The sequence below is a fragment of the Ursus maritimus genome, unplaced genomic scaffold (assembly GCF_017311325.1).
Source record: "Ursus maritimus isolate PB19 unplaced genomic scaffold, ASM1731132v1 scaffold_16, whole genome shotgun sequence".
Classification (NCBI taxonomy): domain Eukaryota; kingdom Metazoa; phylum Chordata; class Mammalia; order Carnivora; family Ursidae; genus Ursus; species Ursus maritimus.
The window spans coordinates 10,665,642-10,683,425 of record NW_024424008.1 but is presented as its reverse complement, the minus strand read 5'-3'; the positions used below and the strand labels follow the sequence as shown (position 1 = coordinate 10,683,425).

The 17,784-nt window shown below is 42.1% G+C and overlaps 1 protein-coding gene across 2 annotated transcripts in view; it reads right to left on the bottom strand.

Annotated features, from left to right (window-relative positions):
* Positions 1–17,784, bottom strand: part of UVRAG (UV radiation resistance associated) — a 294,465-nt gene that overhangs the window by 10,177 nt on the left and 266,504 nt on the right. For both annotated transcript variants that reach the window (XM_040630863.1, XM_040630862.1), the window contains exon 14: positions 15,006–15,097. In XM_040630863.1, the coding sequence (XP_040486797.1) occupies positions 15,006–15,097 (92 nt within the window). The remainder of the gene's footprint in view (positions 1–15,005; positions 15,098–17,784) is intronic.

Here is a 17,784-nt window from a genome sequence, read left to right as displayed (position 1 = left end):
GCCTGGCCATCAGGCCTCCATAGCCCTGGACAACAGGGCCGAGCTTGGGAAAGAGGGGCGGCACAGGGTAGTGGACGAGCTTAAGGGGGTGCCCACAGGCAGGAGCCCCTCTGGAGGCCAGCTCCAGCTCAGTTTCAAGGCTGAGCTCCCTGGGATCAGGGAATAGACAGTGATCCTCAGGAAGACAGAGAGGGGTCCCTGGAGGAGTCGAGTCAACCCACTTCACCCACCAGTTTCCATTATAAGAAATCATCATACAGGGGCCCCTGGGTGGCACAGTCGTTAAGCGTCTGCCTTCGGCTCAGGGCGTGATCCTGGCGTTATGGGATTGAGCCCCACATCGGGCTCCTCCGCTATGAGCCTGCTTCTTCCTCTCCCACTCCCCCTGCTTGTGTTCCCTCTCTTGCTGGCTGTCTCTCTGTCACATAAATAAATAAAATCTTTAAAAAAAAAAAAAAAGAAATCATCATACAAATTGATGCATTAAAATCACAGTCAGGCAACAAACATTATGAGGACGGTAAAATGGTCCGCAGAAACAGAAAGAGAGGCCAGAGATGATACCAGGGGACCCCTTGGAATGTCTGGACAACACCTGGGACATGGAAGTAGTAAAGTATTTATGCTGAGAATCAGTGGGGAAAGACGTTGGCTCCGCCCTTGCCAGGGACGCCGGAGGAACAGCAACCTCGCAGAGCCCAGCCTCAGGGAGACCTGGACAGGGAGACTAAAACCTTGGTCAGAGAATGCTTTCGGAATTTCAAAAGTAGACTTGCAGAGAGAACTAAAGGAAGTTTTAGGCTCCAGAAGCTAGTGACAGACTCTGTGAAATGAAGTCTTTGAAAGATACTGCTAAAGCTGAACCCCCACCACATTTCTAATAAGCTCTGACAGGAGCTGAACCATGGGGCTTTAGTTGTTTGTTATTTTAAAAGAAAAACGAATAGCTCTGCCACCATTTCCCGAGATGCTGGAGGCCTTCAGAAGAAGTGCCTGAATTACACTTAGCCACCATCTAACCATCACTTAGTGACAGACTGGGGGGCTCCAGGGGTAATATCTGGGGAACCTTATCTTTGGGAGTCCTCCGTACTACTAAGAGGGGCAGCATGAAACTGCATGCATACTGACAAATGATTTACTCCCTGATTCAAATAGATACTAAACACTAAACACTGGGGACACAATAACGACTGAAAATGAGGCCACAGTTCCTGCTTTGGTAGAGCTTACCCCACAGTGGGAGAGGACAGATACCTGTCACCAAATTATGACAAAAATGTAAAATGTAAAATGATAACCTCCGACACATGCTACGCTGAGAGAGCGTGTAACAGAACTGACCCAGAAAAGGCCAAGAACTGAAGGGTTAGTAGAATTTCTCACCAGGTAAAGAATGGGTTGGTGGGTAAGAGCATCTTCTAGGCAAAAGGAAGAGCATATGCCAAGCTCCTACGTCAAGACAGAGAACAATGTTTGAGGACCCGAAGGGTCATCAAGTGGAGAGCAGCATGGCGGAAGATAAAGCCGGAGAGGAAAACAATGTCTAGATCATGCTGATAATTTTTTCTCTTTAAGCCATTCAAGTGTTTTAGGCGAGTACTGTCGGGGAGGGGCAAAGGTGGTAGAAAGAGATATCTGTTAATTGATTGATCTGTATTTTGTCAAGTGCCCTTTGGCTGAAGTTAGAGAATAGACTGGAGGGGGCCCAGAGTGGATGCTGGGACCACAGGCTGTGCAGCAGTGTAAGTGAGAGATGATGGAGGCTTGGACCAGAATAGAGATATACCAATATAGATAAGCAGACCTATCAGGGAAAATCAGCAGGGGTTGCTAAGGTTAGATATGGGATGAGAGGGAAATCGAGGAAGGAAGGATTATGCGAGGCTTTCTGGACATTGTGAAAGAATGGACGGAGATTCCATTTGCTGTAAACAAAGCACTGGAAGACCACGAGGCTTGCAGTGGTGGGGATGGGCGGCAGGAAGAAAAAAACACAGGCACAGAATGCGCTGGGAAAACATCCAGGAGGCAGTCTGAAGAGAGGCGTGATATCTGCAAAGAGATCTGGGCTGAAGATCTGTACTCGCGCTTCAGTTCAACGTGCGTGATAATGAAAATGATGGTTGTAGATAAGATCACCTTGGGCTGGAGAATAAACTGAGAGAAAAGAGGGCCTAGGACTGCACCTTGAGGAGTTCCAGTTTTTTATGAGGAGGTAGAGGAAGAGGAACTTGTAAATGAAACAAGAAGGAGAGGTCAGAGAGAAAAGAAGAAAACCAGGAGAGGGCTATAATGATAGCATTCCTTCTCTGAAATCACAAGGTGCTAAACAGTCCCTTGTATAAAACATTTTAGTCTTAATATAGTTATAAGTGAGGCTGTATAGAGTAACAAAGTGGGGGTCTAAAACTGTTTGGCCTGGGTCCAAGTCTTAGCTCCTCTGTTTGACGGCTGTGTCACCTTTAAGCTATTTTAACCTCTCCGTGCCTCAGTTTCCTCAACAAAAAGAAGAGGCAGGATAGTGGGTCCTAATTCCCAGGGTTGTTGTGAGGCTTACATGAGTTAACTAATATATTCAAAATGCTTTGGAAGAGCGCCTGCTTTGCCGTAACAGTCATTTGACATTAGCTATAATGGCATTATTTATTATATACCGCTCTTTACTAACAGAATTGTTGAAGAAGCAGCATAGAAAATGATCTGTAATGTGAAACTCCAAACTTAAAACACAGGGAATCGTATCTAAATTGATTTTAAACTCAAGGGTCATACTGAAGCAGTCAGGTGGGCATTTTTAATGCTGCAAACCCTTGTCAGCTTTTGATGGGCACAGACCATAGCTCTACAGGCTTCTTGAAATTTAATGCAGTGCTTTAGATCTAGAAGGATGCTTATTTGCTGATACTTAGCACGTGCGAAAGAGTCCCTCCTAAAAAACACTGACTTTTTAGTACAGGATATGTAAATGGCTTTTCTGCTCATTCTTCCCCTCTGCTCATTTAAATATGTCCATGTTCCAAAGCCCAATTCAAGTCCAACCTCTTTCATTAAGCCTTCTTTAACCACGTAAATTTAAAGTAATCTCTTTGAACAGCCACAGTGCTTGTAATTATCCCACCCAACTGATGTTTAATACGATCTCTTGTGTTTCGATACGTATTTCAGGAGCCGTTGCTGACACCCACACTTACTGCCTGGCAGTCTGCTAGGCTCTGCAAATAACACAGTGTATAAAATAAGGTTTCTATCAGTAAGGAGTCCCCACTGTAGTCGAGAAGATGGAGAGAGTTAACCAATAACCAGAACACCATGGTGCTTTGCGTACAACATACACTGTGTATATTATAATGGAGGAGGGAGCCCAGTAATCATCGGGAGGACGCATCACAGGCGGCTATCTTCAACTGGCACCTTGAAGGATAAGGGGGAGTTAGCCAGGCTGTGTGTGTGTATAACTGGGGAAGAGCAAGAAATGAAAGGAAGGATAGTTAAAGCAGAATAAAATACAATACGTTTGCAGTCCAACTATGGAGCCAAGTCTCTTAAACACTGTAAGGGGGGACTTGTCTTCTATTTCTTGAAATCTACTCCTTCACTTTCCAATCTAACGTAGTAAAGAGTATTAAGTGAACTTATTTGTTTTATGAAAAAATGGATTTAATTAGTTGTACTCAAAAGGAATAATCCGTGATTTTTCCTTTTGGCAATGTGTTGAGAAACATTCTGTTAATGTAAAAAAAAAAAGGGTACAAAGAAGAACACTACAGGGTTATTTATAACATGAAAGACACAAGATACAGTTATAACAACTCTAAATGAGAATATTATGTAGCCATTAAAATGATGCTAAAAAGTTTTAAATGGCAGTTACAAAAGGCTTAAGATGTGATATACGAAGCAGTGGTATATACCACTGTAGGGACTACGCTGTCCAACTGTAGCCACTAGCCAATGGTCACCGAGTACCTGCGATGTGGCTAGCTGGCTTTCAGATGTGCTGGGTTACAATATATACTGGATTTAGAAGGCTTGGTATGAAAAAGGGAATGTAAAATATTTGATTAATAATTTTAAAAATACTGATTATATATTGATGAGTTAGAATTGGATTTTATTGTAATTAAATAAAATATTAAGATTAATTTACCTATTCCTTTTTACCTTTTCATAATATGGCTGCCAAAAAATTTGAATTTACGTATGTGGCTCAGACTATATTTCTATTGGACGTGCTGGCACAGACGACAGGATCTCAACTATATGAGAAACACATAGAAAACTGATCAACTTAACAATGGCTTTTGTTCCTAGATTGTGGGGTTACTGTTCCCCCTTCTTCTGTATATTTTTACATCCTCCAAATCTGATTCATTGAGCACATATTATTTTATAATCAGAAGGAATTAACAGAAATAAACAAGACACACATAAAAAACAAAGAGAAAAAGATTCCAATTTGGTTCAAAGACTTGGTTGCTGGAGGTGGAGAAAAGAAGCCCAGGGATACCCAAATGATTTTCTGTCACTGATGGAGGGTTAGCACACAAAGGATGTTGGCCAGCTGTTCTCCATCCTGACTGGAGACAGAAAAAAGCGGAAATGGGTGTTAACCGCAGGAGGGGGCCTGTAAGTTAAATATAGGGAAGAATTTCCTGAAGCGAGGGTGTTTAAACTCTGGAATGAGTTATGGAAGAAGCCTGGTCCCCCAAGGTCTTTTAAAATACTACAGATACCCATATGCCTTGTGTGTTCCTGTCTAGAGGCAATGAGATGACTTGTCAAGGTTCCTTCTAAAATAGCTATCTTAGAGTACATAACTCCAATAAAACTTTCTTTTTCATTTATTTTTGACCAAGCTTCACTTTTCACATTAAGGATGCCAGTCTGCAAGAAGTACTCTGAAAGGCGAGCCCATCCGATGCCGCTACCTTAAGTGGTACACTTGAGACTTCAAAGACAATGTCATTTGATCTAAATTTAAAAACTAACATCAGTTAGACAGCATGTTTTTTAAGTCCCTCGGCGTCACCTGCCAGAAACTAGTTCTGAATTCAGCATAAGCATGATGGAGGGAAGGAAAGAAGACACGTTTGCTTTTAAAGAGGATTTAAAAAAATGTTAATGCTGGATACTGCCTCATTTTCAAAGGTGAATAGTTTGGCTTAAAAGCTCAACTATTATATTGTTACCCTCAGATTTTAAAGAAAGTAGACTGGCTCACTTGCTGTTGATTTTCATTACCCTCGGTTTACTTAGAACAAAAAAGGATTTTCTTAAAATGTGCCAAAGTTTGTTCGTTCTTTTCTTTTCTTTCTTTCTTTCTTTCTTTCTTTCTTTCTTTCTTTCTTTCTTTCTTTCTTTCTTTCTTTCTTTCTTTCTTTCTGTCTTTCTTTCTCTCTCTCTCTCTCTTTCTTTCTCTCTCTCCCTTTCTTTCTCTCTCTCCCTTTCTTTCCCTTTCTTTCTTTCTTTCTTTCTTTCTTTCTTTCTTTCTTTCTCTTTCAAAAGCTGTTCAGCTTGGTCCTCTTTATTTATGAAAAGAAATGGAAGACTAGATAAAAAATAGGTCCGCAGAAACACCATCTAGAGATTTACACCACTTAAGTGAGATGACCATACATAAAGCCACTAGTCGTTCCTTCCTAAGTCACATCATTAAGTGCTAGAAGGAACCTGGAGACATATTCCAGCAAGCTGTGGGATAGTCAATGATGCTTCTCTTCAGTGTCCCATCTTCGATAAGGACACTGAAATTGTCCAGTCTCTATAAAAAAGGCACACCTGGTCCTAAAATGTCAAACAACTCAGACCAAGGTTGACCTCCATCAGTTAACAGACTGTCCACTGAAGCTGGGTCTCAGGCTCCAGGCCCCACATGACAGCAAGAATGCACAATGCACAGGAAAACCTTTGCTCAAGTCATGTCCTTCAAAATATTAATTTGTCTTATCTACTCATTTAGATTCTAAACCAAACAACTGTCATCTAAACAAAGCAGGAATTATCTTACACTTTTGAATCTTTTTCGTCTCTTAAATAGTGCTATATGCAGAGGAGACAGTTAATGAATTGTTAAAAGCATAAATCCTACTTAATAATACTTTGCATAGTCCTTTTTAGTTTATAAATCGCTTAGACATGATCTCATTTGCTCCATACAACTGTGCTTGGGAAATCAGGCTGGTGCTATTAACTCCATCTAAAGAAGTAATGCTCAAAAACAATTAAGGAAAATGAAGTGATAGAGCTGAGGTTGGAGCCTACATTTTTTGATTCCCAAATCTAGTGCTCCTTCAGCTGTATCACACTGCCTTGCACGGAGCTGCTGGTTGAAGCCCTACAGTCGAGAAAAATTAAACTTAGAATAAAAAATTCCATGTACAAAGCAGGACAGATGGTTTTGAAATCCCACTTTTATCATGTCTTATTCTGAAAAAAATAACATGAAATTGGAGGAAGGCAAACACTGGGGGCAAACATGTTTTAGGCCAACCCATGTGCTACCTTCAGTTTTCGTGTTTCTTCGGGAATGGAGCTGAAACATATAATCAGTTTTGTTTCTTCTGGTCTTGACGTTCCCAAATTCTTCACAAAGTTTTACGACTCTGAGTTTCCTATCTCTCTGAGTATATGGGGTAGGATAAGCTTCAAAGAACGCTTTCACCAGAACTGCTGTCCTGATATTGTAGCAGTGTATTTTTCTAGTACTCTGGACTTGACTCTGGTGGGTTTCCCTGTGGAAGGTAACAGGTGCTAGAATTCTGTGGCACAGAGACAGGAGAGCTGGGGAAGGGCAGAGAAGAAGGATGACCACTGACTAAGAAGGGGCAGCATCGTGGGATAAAAAGACAAGAGCCAGATATCTGGGTTTCTGGCCCCAGCTCCAACACTTAGGAGCATGTGACCTTGGCAAATCACTTCACATTTCTTTCTTTTTGCTTTTCTAAGAGTTATTTATTTGCAAGAGAGACACAGAGCGAGTGAGCAGGGGGAGGGACAGACGGAGAATCCTCAAGCAGACCCCTCCCCTGCCCCAGTGAGCGCGGAGCCCACCGCCCAGGGCTCCATCTCACAACCCTGAGATCATGACCTGATCATGACCTGAGCCAAAATCAAAAGAGTCGGCCGCTTCACTGACTGAGCCACCTTGGCGCCCTCACTTCACATTTCTAAGTCTGGGTTCTCTGATCTGTGAAACAGTGATTATCCGCCTTGCCCTCACAGGGCTGTTGCAAACTTAAAAACATGGAGCATTTGGCAAGTGAGAGACTTATTATTTAAGACTCCACGTGAGAGGTACCTAAGAAGATAGGTACCAAAAAAAGTAGGTAGGCAAACAGATTTGTAGGACACCAATCTCTATGGCTCTCAAAGGGTCTTATAAAGGACTTGGGGAAAGCAAGAGGGAGAAGAGGACTATTTTGTATCATTAACATAAAGACGGCATGAGCCACTACTAAAAAATGTGACCAAGAACCATATTCTATACCTATTTGTAGATATTAAGGGAAAAACAAAACACCTATAACAAAGAATGGATTAACATGTGAAAACAGAGATAATAACTATGATTCGCTTAGCCATTACATATTTATAATGACAGCTACCCCTTAGTGACCGCTGCTGTGTGCCAGGCGGTATGCTAGATGCTTATATATTTACCCTCATAGCAACTCTATCAGGTAGGCGCTATTGACTCCATTTTATAAGTAAATTTAAGCCCACAGCTTAAACTTGTTTGAAATTTCAGACACAGGAAGTGGTGGAGTTGGTATTCAAAACCACAGTCTTTCTGGGCTCAGTATGACTGGGCAACTGTTTCCCTAACCTACTCGGTCCTAATCCCCAATCTTCACATGCCTAAACCCTTCTTGTGTTCTAGGTCCACTCAAACGCTGCCCCCTTAGTGAAGGCTTGTTCCGGGTCTCACCCACAGCCCCCACACCAGGAAGTCAATGACTTGCTCTGAATGTTCCGAAGAACTTATCTACCTAGAATTTCTATTTTCTATTATATATTTTTTTGTTCCTATTTCATTGCCTCAATTAGACTATACCCCCCTTGAATGTAAGTTCAAGGAGTATATTCCATGAGTAGAACAAGATGGATGGCTAGTTCATTCACTCACATAATTCCAGGCTTCCCTGGTGCCAGGCCGGGACCATAGGATGAGTAAGACACAGTCCTCAGCTGCTCAAGAGCCAGGTAGTTAAGACTTGGTAGGAGAACTGAACCTATGCTACTGAGGGACTACACGTTTATCTCAGTATCTGCCACTGTGCCTGCTGAGTGAGTGAATGAATGAGGTCGGATGTGTCTTAAAGTGAGAGAGCAACATTTGATAGGGCGGAGGCAAGGGCTGGCTATTCTGGGTAGTGGGAACTTGTCTGAGTAAAGAACTGAAATCGGAAATGAGTGTGGTCTGTCTGGGGGTCAGTGGAGAAGGGGTGAGAGAGCAGTGGAGACACCGTTGAGGCACTATCCCAGGACCTGAACGCTGGGGCCCCATCGCAAGCACCACAGCGACTCAGCTTTAAACTTATCGTCTTACTGGCAGGCGTCAAGTAGCAGCTTGCGTGTACATTCTTCCCCGACCATAATTCAGCACTAGCATCAGCTGTGCACGTGCACGTCAATCTGAATCTCGGACTTTGTAGTTAGTAGTAAAAGAAAAACGGGATGTTTAAATGGAATGCTGGTGGCTTTTAACCAAACGACTCAAGAGTATGACCTCTGACTTGAAATTCTGCTTTTCAAAATCGTGCTGTTTGGCAGTTACAATGGGGTTAAGTGATCCCAGGATGAGAAAATGGGGACTTCTTTTGGAAAGAGCTAGCATAAAGCACTGAGGACTGTGCCCCATGTAACTGTGTTCACGAGGAAAAGGGGTTAGTTTTAGGATTCAGCAAATAGATGCTTTTGATATTAGATCACAATCCTGTAACGTGAAAGCAAAAAAATCACGTCATTAAAGAGATTTTAATCGCACTGTCTGTTCTTTAAAAAACAAAACCAAACAAACGAGCTGGCACACAACTTTGAAGCTCACCATAAGGAGGGACTCAGCGACTGCACTGATCCTCAGCCAGTTTGAAATCCTGGACACCACAAGAACATACAGCGAATCTGCTTCCACAGGGACCGAGCTGTGAATGGTAACAACCCCACAGGACATGCAAGTGTTTTCTTTTACAAAAGATGTAAGAGGCTCCCTCAGGACTGTGAGTTTTTTTACCCTCTGCCCTAAGGAGCACAGGCTTGGGAGGTAACTCCCGAGTCCATGGCTGCTCTCGGAAACGCTCAGATTTCTCGGAGGCTAAAAGTCCTTGTTGCAGCTTTGTTTACGTCTGTACCTTCCAGCCTGGCTTCCTGCAGTGGTTTCTACTCGGACTCATTATGCAGCACTCTGTTTGTGGTGCTTCGCCCTCCCCGGAGCCCGTCCTGCAGTAGAGCACACAGAGTGGCCCCTGCCGCTCGCTCGGCGCTACTGCCTTGGCACAGGGGGCACAGCGGGCACCACAGAGACGTGCGCGCTTAGGGCTTCACGGGTTTACTCCATCGGCGCCAGGAGACCCGGACTCCGGTATCACTGCTACGGGTTCATGGGTCAACCGTGCTTGGAAAGTCGTTTATTTTCTCTGTACCTTAGAAGGGAGAGTTGCTGGAAACTGCAGTGTTTTAGGAAGGGCAGGCAGGTTGAAACGTGGAAGCATTTCTATGCAAGCATTTTGGGTAAACTGTCCAAAGAGATCTCAGAAGAAAGGAATCGAATCTCTGAAAGTTCTAGTCATTTATTGTAACTTTTTTAAAATTTTTAAGTACTTAGATTTTCCTAATTTTGTATTTGTAGGCCTGTATTCTTTTTCTTGAAAATGGTCCCAAGTTGTACAAGCTCTAAGTACCACAAAACCCAGATTCTCTCTGTTCCTAACGTGAATGTGCACTCTAGCCAACGTGGTCTGTCCTTTGCCGATAAAGCTACTGGGCCTTTTCTAAAACTGTTCCCTCCGTTATGAGGGGACAGGTGAGGGTGGTGGTAGCAGAGAAGGAAGAGGAAAAGCACATCCTAGACAGAGGAGCAGCGAGTCAGGAGAGAACTTGTTCCCGTAACGAAGACGAGGCCAGGACAGCGACCATCCGTGAGAGGACGGGACAGTGTGATGTCAGAGGAGACAGGGGCGGGGAGACCATATGCCAAAGAGCGTGAATTTTATTCTGGCTGCTGAAACCAGGGACTGATTAAGATATAGCTAAAATTTAAAAAGACCCCTCTGGCTACTGTGGGGAAGGAACAGAGGCGGGACAAGAGTGAAATTAGGGAGACAAACCAGACTAGCACCGTGTCGGGCAAAAGAAGGTGGTGCCCTGGACTGGAGTGGTCATAGTGGACATGCGGGGCAGTGGTTGGATTCAATATACACACTTTGCAGGGAGAGATGACAGGGTTTGCTGATGAATCAGACTGGATCCGGTGGGAGGGAAGAGAAGGGAATCAAGGATCATGTCCTCGTGTGAGCGTTTGCTGACAGGAAGAAGACGCTGGAAGGACAGTTTCAGATATGTCCAGGATGAGGCCCTGTGATACTCCACAGGGAGCTGTCAGGTAGATCTCTGGCTCTGCAGAAATGGCGGGAGAGATTTACGCTGACAGCGTAACTTTGGGGGTCATCAGGATTGAAATGCTGAGGGAATGGATGAGATCACATGAGAAGAGAGTAGAGGGAGAAAAAGAGAGGAGGACCTAAGATAGGGCCATGCAGAACCATATTTAATGCTTAAGTGAAGGAAGAGGAACATGAAAACCGGAGAAAGAACAGCTGAAGGGAGGAAAACCAGGGGAGGGTGGTGTTAAGGAAGGCCAAAGGCCAGATGTGGAACAGGACAGGGTAAGGACAGAGAGTGACCTGTAGGCTTTGTAACATAGAGTTCCACAGGCATCCGCTTAGATAAAAGGGATTTCAGTCTACTGACAGAACTGGAAATCATGCTGAAGCGAGTGAATGAGGAACTGGAAAAATAGAACATAAATAGACCTATAATAATTAAATCAGTCGTTAAAAATCTGCACTTCTTCCCTTAACAAATAAAGAACACTAGGTTTTTGCTAAGTTCTATCAGACCTTCATTATGTAGATAATATTTACCTTACACAAACTATAAACTATTCCAGATAATAGAAAAGAAGGGAAAGATTGCCATTTATAAGGCTATTAAAACCTTGTTACCAAATCAGAAAAGGATTATTATGTGAGAAGGAAAAATTCAAGGCTAGCCTCATCTCAGTTCACAGAGGCAGATATTCTAAAAATTAGCAAATTAAATCTAATAATTTAATCTAATAATAACTCTACTTAGACTAAGTAGAGTACATCCCAGGAGGCAAAGATGATTTAACATTAGAAAATGTATTAATACTTATTAACATATTAATACAGCAAAGGAGAACAAATATAGTGTTATCTTAATAGATTCAGAATATGCATCTGATAAAATTCACAATATACACACTCAGTGTATGTGTGCGCACACACGTACACTCGCAGGAATATTATTAAGCCACAAAAAAGAATTGAAGCTTGCCACTTGCAATGATGTGGATGGAGCTAGAGAGTATAATGCTAAGTGAAATAAACCAATCAGAGAAAGGTAAATATCAAATGATCTCACTCATATGTGGAATTTAAGAAACAAAACAAATGAACAAAGGAAAAAAAAGAGAGAAAGAAAGAGAGAGTTAAACCAAGAAACACTTTTAACTATAGAGAACAAACTGATGGCTACCAGAGGGGAGATGAGTGGGGGGATGGGTGAAATAGCTGAAGGGAATTAAGAGCACACTTATTCTGACGAGCACGGAGTAATGTACAGAATGGCTGAATCACTACCTTGTACGCCTGAAACTAATATAACACTGTATGTTAACTATACTGGAATTAAAATTAAAAACTTGACTACAAAATGGAAAGAAAACCCCAAATACACACATTCATGATGAAAAAACAACACTTAGTGAGCATTTCCTTTTGCTAACAAAGGATATCTACCCGAACCTGCAATAAATATAATATTTAAAATGGTGAAAAGTTAGAAGCATTCTCTACTTTTTTTTTAAAGATTTATTTATTTACTTGAGAGAGAGAGAGATAGCAAGAGAGAGCACGAGCAGGGGGCAGAGGGAGAAGCAGCTCCCCACTGAGCAGCGGCAGGGAGTGTGACGCGGAGCTGGATCCCAGGACCCCGGGATCATGACCTGAGCTGAAGGCAGACGCTTAACCGACTGAGCCACCCAGGCGCCCCTAGAAGCATTCTCTTTAAAGTCAGGAATAAGACAAAGCTATTCACTATTGCTGCTCCTCTTTCATAATAAAATATGAGAAGAAAAAGTAATAAAAGTAAAAATAGAAAGGAAGAAACAATGCCATCACTCACTAAAGTAGTATGATGGTATACACAGAAAATCTGAGAGAATCTAAGACAAACTACTGTCATTAGTATTAGTAAGGTTGCTGTATATACTCTCAAAATACAAAATCAGTGGTCCTCCTGCATACTAGCCACAAAAAAGTTGGATGCTATAATAAAAAATTTATAACAGTCACCAAAACGGCAAGCGACCTGGGACTAACTAATGAAAGATGTGTAAGGCCTTTACGAAGAAAATCTTAAAACTTCATTGAGATATGCTTAAAAAACAGAAAGAAAATGTGTGAAGAGACACCAAGGGGGAGCCTGGGTGGCTCAGTCAGTTAAGTGTCCACCTTAGGCTCAGGTCATGATCTCATGATCCTGGGGTCCTGGGATCAAGCCCTGCCATCAGGCTCCTTGCTCGGCAGGGAGTCTACTTCTTCCTCTCCCTCTGCCCCTCCCCCAGCTCATTCTCTCTTTCTCTCTCTCTCTCCCCTCTCTCAAATAAATAAATAAATAAAATAAATTTTTCAAAAAGATACTAAGTTCATAACTTGATGTTATAAAACTGTTAAATCATACAAATACAATTCATAAGTCGAGGAAAGCCAAAAGAGTTTCGAAGAACCGTAAGTAGGAAAATTGGGGGTATCTTCCTTTTCCCTTGCTATGAAGGAACATGATTTAGGAGTAGCACTCCTAGCTTCTCACCATCCTCTCACTCTCTGTGAGGACAAGGGCCTTTTCTGATGGGTGATTTTAGAGGGAAAAAATAAAACCTGGGTATTCTTGGCTTAGCCCCACGTGGTTTCCTGCAGGAGTTTCTGATTGCTCTCCACAGTGTAGTCAAGGGCCTGCCTCCGTGGGAAAAGCCTGGGATTCTCTAGTCCACCATGCAACCAGGAAGGGAAGTTTTATTCTGAGTGACATCTTTGCAAGCCCTTTTTATTACAGATCTTAAGCCACATTTTCCAAGAGGCTTTATCAGTAATGAAACTGACACTCTGACTTCTATTAGTCTGTCTCTTGATCTCCTCAAATGGTTCCAAGTTTAGGGGGAGAAGGGATGCTATTTATCAGGCATCCTCAAACCTCAACATGAAATTACATCTTACAATAGTTAAAAAATGTGGTACTAGCTCACAGATAAATAAAGCAAAGGAGCAGAACTGGGAGCCTGGAAACAGAGTTATGTGTATCAGTAAACTTGGTACATGAAAGAGATGGCATTACCAGTGTACAAAAGACAGACTCTTCAATAAATCATACCGGGACAATTTACTGTCTGTGCTGAGCAAGATTCATTTATTGACTACTCAGGTGGTATATATGGGTTGCCTCTTTTAAAAAAAAATTATTTTAGGTTATTTATCATTTGCATTATAAAGCCTTTCATGAATTATATCTCTTACTTCCAGCTGGATCACAATCCCTCGAGAGTAGGACTAGAACCTTGGACTTCTTTTGTAATTATTTTGATATTCTGAGTAGAATTCTTTAAACAACTGTGCATTTACTTAACAGCAGTCCTATCTAAAATCGGACATCCAGAACTTGCACTTTGAGGATCACACTGGACAAAAATGAAAAACGTCAAAGTAAAGGTTCAAAGATGTCACTTTCTCATTATTCTCAAGGCCTATCCTTATGACACAGAACAAAATGGAGCCAATCTTGTATCTTCCTTGCCACAAAGAGTTTTTCTGTCTAACCTCTTATTTCATCCTCACCACCAACTGGTGAGATGAGCAGGGCAGGGATTACAGATGAGGAAATGAAGTTTCTGAGAGGTTACGCTTTAGGTTCAGTCAGCAGGTTAGAGAAAGATGTGGGATGAGGAGCCAATGCTCTTTAGGAGAAAATACACTGCTCCCAGCTGTCTAGCTCCTAAGGCCTGATTTCCATTTACATGATTGTGTAGGGTACTGCCCGTCATCCAAGAATTACTAAATGGCTAGAGCCAACAGCTTTCCACTTATTTAAGTCAGGTGAACCAATCTAACGTCTTTGCAACGGACTTTCCCTTGCTCTTTCCCTTTTTCAAAGAGTCAGTCTATCCTGACAAAGCATTTTAAAGCAGCAATTTGACCTCATGGTACAACAGGCACTGACATGAAGCATAAGAAACATTCTAGCACGTCTCTCCTGGTCTCAGACTAGGTCCTGCCAAGCTGACCTATTCGTTGTCTGCTTTCTTCCCTCAACTCTCATGGCCACTGATTCTGATATTATTTCTGTAGTTATGTCCTTCACTTGAAGAAGTCCTAGTGGCTCCATGTCTCCCTTTTATGAATCACACTGGCTGTCTGCCAGTCTCTGCCTCAGTAATGCACTCAAGGATTCCTCGCCCAGCTAACCTCCCAGGGTTCAAACAATACCCTCTCGAACCCACTCCCCTCCTGAGGGTGCTTCAGCCTGCTTATTAGCAAGACTGGGGTTTAGACCCACACATGTACAATGGCTGCCTTTCCACTTCTTCAGGAATCTTAATAAAGAAGGAAACATAGAAAGCAGGTGAGGAGCAACGTGGAAACCAGGAAAGTTTCTCAGGACTATTATCCACATTCCAGTTTCTGGGTGTCAGAGATAAAGGTACTCACCACCTGACCATGAGTCCATGTTCCATGAAGTTTTTCAGGTTAGGGAGAGTTTGCCTCAAATCTGGAGTCCCTAGTCCATGCTGATATCTTAGCTGCAAAGGTGGAAAAATAGAATTAAAAGAAATTCTGGCAGATACTAGGCAATGTTTCCCAAACATGATCCATTCACTATTTTTTTTTTTCTTTTGAACTCTAAAAGAGGAAATGTAAATGTATGATCCCAATATCACTGACCACACTTTTGGGATGGTATTTAAAAGTAGCCTCTTGGGGCGCTTGGGTGGCTCAGTCGGTTAAGTGTCTGCCTTTGGCTCAGGTCATGATCTCAGGGTCCTGGGATTGAGCCCTGAGTCAGGCTCCCAGCTTAGCGGGGAGCTTACTCCCCTCTCCCCTCCGCTGGCTCATGTGTGCGCTCCCTCTCAAATAAATAAATACAATCTTAAAAAAAAAAAAAGGTAGCCTCTTCGTCTTCTGCTCCCTTGTCTCCTAAAGCTGGAGAAGACAAAGCATGACCAACTATGGAATCAGCATACTTCAAAGAGCCCTGTAGGGTTTGCTAACATCAACTCTAGGGACATATACTATAAAACCAATATTTTATTTTACTTTATTTTTTAAAAAAGATTTTATTCATTTATTTGAGAGAGACAGAGATAGTGAGAGAGAGCATGAGCGGGGAGGAGAGGGAGAAGCAGGCTCCCCGCTGAGCAGGGAGCCCCATGCAGGGCTCGATCCCAGAACCCTGGGATCATGACCTGAGCCGAAGGCAGACGCTTAACCGACTGAGCCACCCAGACTGCCCTCAGTATTTTGTTTTAGATACTGAACAGCTGGCATCACACACTCTGGGCACATTCAGCCCATCTTTCACGGACCCTTTCCCTTTGTATAACAACCAAGGTTAAGGGTTATGTTGTGTTCCTCTCTAATCCCCAACACTGTCTGACAGTGCCAGTATACAGTTAATGCTTATTAAACAAATAAAGAGCAAGCCACTTTTGAGGATGCTGTGCTCTGTTTTTCTCTTGGATTCCTACCTTTCCCTTTTGTCCAGAACCAGTACACAGAGCTGTAGAGCTGGTATGAGAACACTGTGGCCTGTGGCTGGATCTGGTTTAGTTTTACTTAGTTCTGCTAGAGCCGATTTTCTAACTCTAAGGTCCTTCTATGTACCCTGGGAACTCACTAAATGGTTTTCATCAGCCTGTTCCTTGCTGTCTCTCAGTCTGTCTCCGAATACCACTTGCTTCCTTAACTGGTCACGACAGAGATGGGAGGCGCGTGAGTGTGCACATTCACATACGTGCTCTCTCTCTCACACGCAGAACATCAAATACACAGTGAAGGTACAGGAGGAATGTAGTTTTCAAACGACATATGAGAAAAGTACTCTGTAACCTGTGCACTGGTGTACACACGTGAAGGGTAATCACTCGTGAAGTTTTACTTTTTCAGCACCTAAAGTGAAGTGACAAAGTCAAACTTCTAAATATTTTCCTCTCTTAAAAAATAAAACCACTATGAACAAAAAAAAAAATCAAACTTTTATTTGCATCTAGTATTCAACTGATTTTTTTTACTTAAGTGTGAGTGACAAGCAACAGAGAAAGAGTTTACTCTTACTACCCTGAACTTTTATTTTATTTATTTATTTATTTTTAATGTTTTTTTATTACATTATGTTAGTCACCATACAGTACATCCCTGGTTTCTGATGCAAGGTTCGATGATTCATTAGTTGTGTATAACACCCAGTGCACCATGCAATACGTGCCTTCCTTACTACCCATCACCAGTCTATCCCATCCCCCACCCCCTCCCCTCTGAAGCCCTCAGTTTGTTTCTCAGAGTCCATAGTCTCTCATGTTTCACTCCCCCTTCTGATTACCTCCCTTTCTTTCCCTACCGATCTTCCTAGTTCTTAGGTTCCATAGGTGAGAGAAATCATATGATAATTGTCTTTCTCTGCTTGACTTATTTCACTTAGCATTATCTCCTCCAGTGCCATCCATGTTGCAGCAAATGTTGAGAACTCATTCTTTCTGATAGCTGAGTAATATTCCATTGTATATATGGACCACAGCTTCTTAATCCAGTCGTCTGTTGAAGGGCATCTTGGCTCCTTCTACGATTTAGCTATTGCTACCCTGAACTTAAAGGAAAACCCCCAAACCTAATCAGATCTCCTGAATGGTCTGAATACACACATAAAGTAAGGAAGTAGGAAACAGAATGTTAACGCTAAAACGTATTTTGAATATTATTTAAGCTAAACCTTTCTTTTTGCAGGTGGGGAAACTGAAGCCCAGAAAGGGGAAATAAATTCTCCAGGGCCGCATGTTTCAATAGCAAAGATATTATGAGCTAGAGCCTCATTCTTGCAACCACGCTATTCCACCATCTACCCCAAAGTCTGAGAGGAAATTTGGCTGAAATACTTGAGAAGACAAAGGGAAAATATTCTTCTCTTTTTCCAAAGCTAGCTTGGTGACCTAAATCACCTCCTGAGATTTGCTGACCTTGAATTATAAGATCTACTCCATATTAAATGACATCATTTCTTATATTAATATAAAAGCATTTTTTCCATACATTGATAAAAGTAAAATGGCTGATATCCCAATGTGACATTCCTGAATTCATTGTTTCAATAAAAAAGTGAAATTGTTTACACATGGCATGGAAATTTCACCTGTGATTCATACTGAAAAAATATTAAATATATTTAAAAAACCACCCCAAACACCCCTAACCCATACTGAAATAACACTAAGCTATG